At 59.3% G+C, this 7,779-nt stretch overlaps 1 protein-coding gene across 1 annotated transcript; it reads right to left on the reverse strand.

Annotated features, from left to right (window-relative positions):
- Positions 1–1,536: 1,536 nt before the first annotated feature.
- On the reverse strand, positions 1,537–7,738 carry SLC27A3 (solute carrier family 27 member 3). Its single transcript, XM_034071334.1, has 10 exons — positions 7,252–7,738; positions 6,341–6,553; positions 5,396–5,554; positions 5,005–5,129; positions 4,533–4,727; positions 3,805–3,895; positions 3,310–3,508; positions 2,916–3,013; positions 2,614–2,744; positions 1,537–2,245 (listed from the first exon to the last, which is right to left on the reverse strand). The coding sequence occupies exons 1-10, from the start codon at positions 7,736–7,738 to the stop codon at positions 2,069–2,071; spliced, it is 1,875 nt and encodes a 624-aa protein (XP_033927225.1). The 3' UTR covers positions 1,537–2,068.
- Between the last annotated feature and the right edge of the window lie 41 nt (positions 7,739–7,779).

A 7,779-nucleotide genomic window follows, 5' to 3' on the forward strand; every position in this document is an offset into this window, starting at 1 on the left:
GGATGGGGATGGGGATTGGGGGGGGGGGGGGGGGGGGAGTATTATAAACTGTACCTGTATTTGCACTGTTTTTATTGCATTGGCATATATACAATATACATCTATCGTGGGCTGAGCCTCATTCCTGTGCCCCCCCCCCCCGTGGGTCTGAGGGTGGGAGAGGCCATGGGAGGGGATGGGGGGGGGGGGGGACGGGGAGGGGGGAATGGGAAAAATCGGGGCAAATTTGGGGGATTTCAGGGCAAATTTGGGGATTTCAGGGCAAATTTGAAGGATTTCAGGGCAAATTTGAAGGATTTCAGGGCAAATTTGAAGGATTTCAGGGCAAATTTGGGGATTTCAGGGCAAATTTGAAGGATTTCAGGGCAAATTTGGGGATTTCAGGGCAAATTTGAAGGATTTCAGGGCAAATTTGGGGATTTCAGGGCAAATTTGGGGATTTCAGGGCAAATTTGAAGGATTTCAGGGCAAATTTGGGGATTTCAGGGCAAATTTGAAGGATTTCAGGGCAAATTTCAATTTCAGCCCAAATTTGAAGGATTTCAACCCAAATTTGAGGGGGTTTAGGCCAAAATTGAAGAATTCAGGACAAATTTCTATTTCAGCCCAAATTTGAGGGATTTAAGCCTAAATTTCAAGGATTTTAGGCCAAAATTCAAGGATTCTAAAGGTTTCAGGCCAAATTCGCAGGTTTTGACCCCAATTTTGGGGGTTTTCGGCCCAAATTCTCAGGGTTTCCGCCCTCATTTGCAGATTTAGCCCAAATCCTTGGGATTTACGGCCAAAATTGAAGGATTTCAGGCCAATTTGGGGAATTTCCACCCAAATTTCAAGGGGTTCAGTCCAAATTTACAGTTTTTGACCCAATTTGGGGGATTTGAGCCAAAATTCACCGGATTTCAGCCCAAATTGAACGATTTCAGCCCCAATTTGCAGGATTTCAGGCCATAATCATGGAATTTCACCCCAGATTCCCAGAATTCCAGCCCCGATTTATGGGATTTGCCCCAATTTCCAGCATTCCAGACCCAATTTCTTGGTTTTTAGCCCAAATCTGGGGGCATTTCCCTCAAATTTACTGCATTTTATACCTAAATTGTGGGATTTTAACCAAAATCTGCAGGATTTTGGGTCCAATTTGCAGGGAAATGGCACAAAAGCAGCTTTAGGAGGGGCAGGATTTGGGGGGTCGTCCCCCCCCCCCATCCATCACCTTTGGGTCCCCATCAGCATCACCCCAAGCAGCTCTTTGGTTCCCCCCATTACCCAAATCACCCCCATTTGCCCCAAATCTGCCCCATAAGTGTCCTTTTGGGGACCAGCATCACCCCAAAGGGGGTTGGGGGGGGGAGGGATGACACAAGTGACCCCCAATGAGCCCCTGCACAGAGTGGGGGGCAGTGATTTAAGGGGGGTTGGTTGCAATGGGGTTTAATGGGCATCAAGAGCCTCAGTGACCCCATCAGTGACATTCCCGATCCCAAGGGATCCCCCTGGATCCTGGGGGGGGAATGGGAGGAAATGGGACAAAAATGCTACAAAAAAGGTTTTATTTGTCCAAAATCACTTAAAAAAGAGAGAAAGGGACCGAGTATAAAGGGGGGGGAGGGGAAGGCACCAGAGCCCCATTGATGGGATGGGAGCATCCCTGGGGCCATGGGGATAGGGATGGATGCAGGAGACAGTGGGATGGACACAGGGATAGGGATGGATGCAGGAGACAGTGGGATGGATACAGGGATAGGGATGGATGCAGGAGACAGTGGGATGGACACAGGGATAGGGAAGGGATAGAGCTGGGGTGGGAGGATGGACACAGGGACAAAGAGGATATGGGGGACGTGGGGATGGAAGGACATGGAGACATGGAACATGGATGTGGGGAGATACAGGACGGATGTGGGGTACCCAAGATGGATGCAGGGATAGACAGGGTGGATATGGGGAATGGGGACAGGAGGATGGATGGAGATGGATGTGGGGACCTAAAGGGTGGATATTGGGTAATGAGGGATGGATATTGGGTACCGAGGGATGGCCATGGGGAGCCCATGGGGGCTTGGGGCCCCTAAATGCGGATGCTCCCATCCAGGACCCCATCCCATTGCTCGGGGCCAAGGGGCACATAGGTCCTGGCGCTCTGGTCCAGCAGGAACAGGGGGTCAGGGATGGACTTGGGGTCGAAGCCTTCCTGTGCCAACCGAACCTTCTGCTGCTTGAAGGTGTCTGTCATCTCCAGGTGCTCCTGGGGCCAATGGGGATGGATGGGATCCATCCATGTATCCTCCATCCTCATCCCATCCCATCCCATCCCATCCCCATCCCCATCCCCATCCCCATCCCCATCCCATCCCATCCCCATCCCATCCCATCCCATCCCATCCCCATCCCCATCCCCATCCCATCCCATCCCATCCTCATCCCCATCCCCATCCCATCCCCATCCCCATCCCATCCCATCCCATCCCATCCCATCCCCATCCCATCCCCATCCCATCCCATCCCCATCCCATCCCATCCCCATCCCATCCCATCCCATCCCCATCCCCATCCCCATCCCATCCCCATCCCATCCCCATCCCATCCCCATCCCCATCCCATCCCATCCATCACCTGCAGCCGCAGGAATCGGGGCCATGCATAGGGTGGCAGGAGCTGCTCCAGGTGCTGGAACAATGTGGATCCATCCAGGCTGCATCCAGGGCTCAGCACCAGCGCTGCCATCCCCGCACGGCCCTCGTGGCCTGGGGCAAGGCAGGGGCAGGTGTGGGGCACAGGGGCTATGGGGCAATGGGGCACAGGGCAATGGGGCACAGGGCAATGGGGCACAGGGGCTATGGGGCAATGGGGCAATGGGGCACAGGGCAATGGGGCAATGGGGCACAGGGCTGTGGGGCAATGGGGTAATGGGGTACCTGGCACGGTGACACCATAGACGGTGGCTTCCTGCAGCGCCTCATGGGCCAGCAGCACTTCAGCCACCTCCGTGGTGGCCACATTCTCCCCTTTCCACCTGGATGATGGGGATGGTGGAGATAGGGATGGGGATAATGGGAACAATGGGAATGATGGGGATGGTGGAGATAGGGATGGGATGATGATAGAGATGATGATGATGAGGGTGGATGATGATGATGATGATGATGGAGATGATGTTGATGGAGATGGATGATGATGATGGGGGTGGATGATAACGATGGTGATGGATGATGATGACAATGGGGATGGATGATGATGAAGATGATGATGAAGATGATGCTGATGTGTCTGTGGCTGATGTTCAGCCCCCCCAGGCCCCTCCCCCGGTACCTGTAGGTGTCTCCGGTGCGGTCCCGGAACCTCACGAACTGCTCCTGGTCCATCTCCATGAGGTCTCCGGTGCTCACGTAGGTGTCACCGTCACTGAAGACCCCGCGCAGGATCCGCTGCTCAGACAGCTCCCGGCTGCCGGCATAGCCCAGGAAGGGGCTGCGGGGGGTGATGGGGGCGACCAGCAGCCCTGGTTCCCCTGGGGGTGAATGGGGTCCTGGTGGTACCGGTACCAACACCGGCACTGGTACCGGTACCGGACACCCCTCCCACTGCTGTTGGTATAGCCCAGGAAGGGGCTGCGGGGGGTGATGGGGGCGACCAGCAGCCCTGGCTCCCCTATGGGTGAATGGGGTCCTGGTGGTACCGGAACCGGCACCGGAACCCCCCCCACCGGCACCGGAACCCCCCCCACCGGTACCGGAACCCCCCCCACCGGCACCGGAACCCCCCCCCACCGGCACCGGAACCCCCCCCACCGGCACCGGAGCTCACCAGGCCCCACGCGGATGCAGCGCCCGCGAGCGTCGCGCACAGGAGCTCCTGTGGTCACATCATAGCGAATGATGTCGAAGGGAGACACCAACTGGGGGGGGGGGGGACACCAGTGAGACACAGACCATTGACACCCACTGAGCCCCATTGACACCCAGTGAGCCCCATTGACACCCAGTGAGCCCCATTGACACCCATTGAGCCCCATTGACAACCATTGAGCCCCATTGACAACCATTGAGCCCCATTGACACCCATTGAGCCCCATTGACAACCATTGAGCCCCATTGACAACCATTGAGCCCCATTGACAACCATTGAGTCCCATTGACACCCATTGAACATCATCCCATTAACACCCATTCACCTGCATCCCATTCACCTCCATTCACCCCCATCCCATTCATCCCCATTCACCCCCATTCCATTGACCTCCATCCCATTCACCTCCATTCACCACCATCCAATTCACCCCCATCCCATTTACCCCCATTGAACTCCATTCCATTCACCCCCATTCACCCCCATCCTATTCACCTCTATTCACCCCCATCCCATTCATCCCCATTCAACCCCATCCCATTGACCCCCATTAAACCTCATCCCATTCACCCCATTCACCCCCATCCCATTGACCGCCATTGACCCCCATCCCATTCACCCCCATCCCATTCACCCCATCCCATTGACCCCCATTCACCCCATAGACCCCCCCCTGCCCCCCCCACCTTGTATATGAAGCTTCCCCTCCCCACAGCTCCAGGGGTCCCAGTGTAGTTGAACAGGGAGACGCTTCCCTCGCTCTGCCCATAGGTCTCCACGATGCGGATGGGCCCAAAGCGCTGCAGGAAGCGGCGCCAGACACCAGCACTGAGCCCACTGCCCACGGCCAGGCGCACGCTGTGGGTCCGGTCATCGGGGCGCTGTGGGGCAGGGGGTGTTAGAGCTGCCCCATAGATACAGCCTGACCCATAGACACAGCCTGACCCATAGATACAGCCTGACCCATAGACACAGCCTGACCCATAGACACAGCCTGACCCATAGATACAGCCTGACCCATAGACACAGCCTGACCCATAGACACAACCTGCCCCCATCACCCCATAGACACAACCTGCCCCCATCACCCCATAGACACAACCTGCCCCTCATCACCCCACAGACAGACCCCCCCCCCCCCTCCGCCCCATAGCTGACCTGGGGCTGGTTGACCAGGTACCGGCAGAGCTCCCCTATGTACTGGAACACGGTGACCCCCTCGGCCCTACACTCATCCCAGAACCGGGAGGCCGAGAACTTGTCCTTGAGCACACAGGTGGCTCCTGCCATGGGGGGGACAAAGGGGGTAATGGGAACACCCCCATGGCACCAAAGGGGGGTAATGGGAACCCCCCCATGGCACCAAAGGCGGTAATGTGAACCCCCCCATGGCACCAAAGGGGTTAATGGGAACAGCCCCATGGCACCAAAGGGGTTAATGGGAACAGCCCCATGGCACCAAAGGGGTTAATGGGAACATCCCCATGGTACCAAAGGCAGTAATGGGACCCCCCCCATGCCCCCCCCCCATGGTCCCATCCGGCCCCACCGATGCCGATGCAGCCGCCGATGCCCAGCAAGGACCCAGCCATGTGGTGCAGAGGCAGCGCCAGGTAAACCACATCCCGGCTGCAGGCACCAACCAGCTCATAGAAACTGAGGCACAGGAGGGACTTGAGGTGGGAGATGCAGGCGGCTTTGGGGAGACCTGGGAAGGGGGGGGAAGGGCTGTGGCAATGGGGTAGGACCAGCACCGGGATGGAGGCAGAGCCATCATAGAAACATCACCATCATAGACCCAGCACCATCATAGAGCCAGCACCATAACAGACCAAAAAGCATCATAGACCCACAACCATCCCCATCACCATTATAGACCCAGCATCATCACAGACCTATCCCCATCCCATCCCCATCCCCATCCCATCCCATCCCATCCCCATCCCCATCCCCATCCCATCCCCATCCCCATCCCATCCCATCCCCATCCCATCCCATCCCATCCCCATCCCATCCCCATCCCCATCCCATCCCATCCCCATCCCATCCCCATCCCCATCCCCATCCCATCCCCATCCCCATCCCATCCCATCCCCATCCCATCCCATCCCATCCCCATCCCCATCCCATCCCATCCCCATCCCATCCCATCCCATCCCCATCCCATCCCCATCCCATCCCATCCCATCCCCATCCCATCCCATCCCATTCCCATCCCATCCCCATCCCCATCCCCATCCCATCCCATCCCATCCCATCCCCATCCCCATCCCATCCCCATCCCATCCCCATCCCATCCCATCCCATCCCATCCCCATCCCCATCCCCATCCCCATCCCATTCCCATCCCATCCCCATCCCCATCCCCATCCCCATCCCCATCCCATTCCCATCCCATCCCCATCCCCATCCCATCCCCATCCCATCCCATCCCATCCCATCCCCATTCCCATCCCCATCCCCATCCCATCCCCATCCCCATCCCATCACACACCAGTGGTACCGGATGTGAAGATGTACAGACAAGTCTCATTCATGTCCTGTGGCTCCCACACGTCCTCAGGCTCCAGCTGGTCCGAGGCCGCATCCAGCAGCCCCTGTAGGGCCAGGACCCCGGGGGGGTAGGGCCCCGAGCCCAGCACCCACACCACGATACCATCCTCCTGCTGCAGCAGGGGCAGGATGGGCGCCACTGAGGCAAACAGGTCTGGGGGGGATAATGGGATCAGCCTTTGGGATACCCCACATGGGGCTGCCCCATCCCTGCCCCATAGGGGGTAAATGGTCAGGGAGGACCATTGGGATCCATGAGCATGGGCCCTAACCCTAATGAGGTGCACCATCCGGATGACCCAGCACCAGAGCCCTCCGGAGCCTCATCCCTGCTCCCATGATCCCGGTACTTCCATGGTCAAACCAGCATCACCCTGGAGCCATTCCCAGTTCTCCCATCCCCTGCAGGTTTTGCCCATTCCAAACCCCATAAACTCCACACCTTTCTGGTCCCCCCATTGCTATTCCATCCCCACTCATCCACATCTCCATCTCCATCCACATCCCAATCCGTGCTCATTCCCAGCCCTGTCCCATCCCCATCTTATACTCATCCCCATCTTATCCTCATCCCCATCCCCATCTACATCCCATCCCCATCTCAATCCACATTCCAACCCATGCTCATTCCCAGACCCGTCCCATCCCCATCCCATCCAATCCCCATCTCCATCCCCATTCCCATCTCCATCCACATCCCAAACCATGCTCATTCCCAGCCCTGTCCCATCCCCATCCTCATCTCCATCCATATTCCAACGCATGCTCATACCCTGCCCGGTCCCATGCCCATCCCATTCCCATCCCCATCCCTATCCCACCCCCCCCATCCCCTCCCGTCCCCTCCCTCACCATCCGCCACCAGCAGCGCGCATGCCCCGCACGCCCTCAGGCAGTGCCTCAGCGCCGGCGGCCGGAGCGCGCTCCCGAGGAAGGCCGGGCGCGCTCCCAGCGCCGCCAGCCCCAGCCAGCCCCAGACGAACCGCGGCTCGTTCCGCACCAGGAGCCCGACGGTGTCCCCGGGGCCGAGCGCGCCCCCGCGCGCCAGCGGGAGCCCGCGCAGGGCGTTGGCTGCGCGCGCCGCCGCCCGCGCCCCGCCCCCGTAGGTCTCGGTGGCGCCGCCGCCGCCGGGCGCGCGCAGGAAGGGGCGCGCCGGGAACGCGCGCGCCGCCCGCAGGAAGCGCGCGGGCAGGGAGCGCGCGCCCCGCCCCCCCCACCCCCCGGCGCGCCCCCGGCAGCGCGCGGCGCGCGCCAGGAACGCCAGGTCCGCGCGCAGGCGCGGCCGGAGCAGCAGCAGCGCGGGAAGGAGCAGCGCGAGCGCGCACAGCAGCGGCCACATCGCGGGGGACGGGAGGGGGACACGCCCCCTTCACCCCCCCG

This window comes from Melopsittacus undulatus, chromosome 20, assembly GCF_012275295.1.
Source record: "Melopsittacus undulatus isolate bMelUnd1 chromosome 20, bMelUnd1.mat.Z, whole genome shotgun sequence".
Taxonomy (NCBI): domain Eukaryota; kingdom Metazoa; phylum Chordata; class Aves; order Psittaciformes; family Psittaculidae; genus Melopsittacus; species Melopsittacus undulatus.

Excerpts from the sequence above, each read along its gene's own strand:
- SLC27A3 (XM_034071334.1), bottom strand. The coding sequence starts at position 7,738 with ATGTGGCCGCTGCTGTGCGCGCTCGCGCTGCTCCTTCCCGCGCTGCTG. Across the intron at positions 6,554-7,251 it reads CGCGCTGCTGGTGGCGGATG|ACCTGTTTGCCTCAGTGGCG; the intron begins GTGAGGGAGGGG and ends TATCCCCCCCAG. Across the intron at positions 3,896-4,532 it reads GGGGAAGCTTCATATACAAG|TTGGTGTCTCCCTTCGACAT; the intron begins GTGGGGGGGGCA and ends CCCCCCCCCCAG.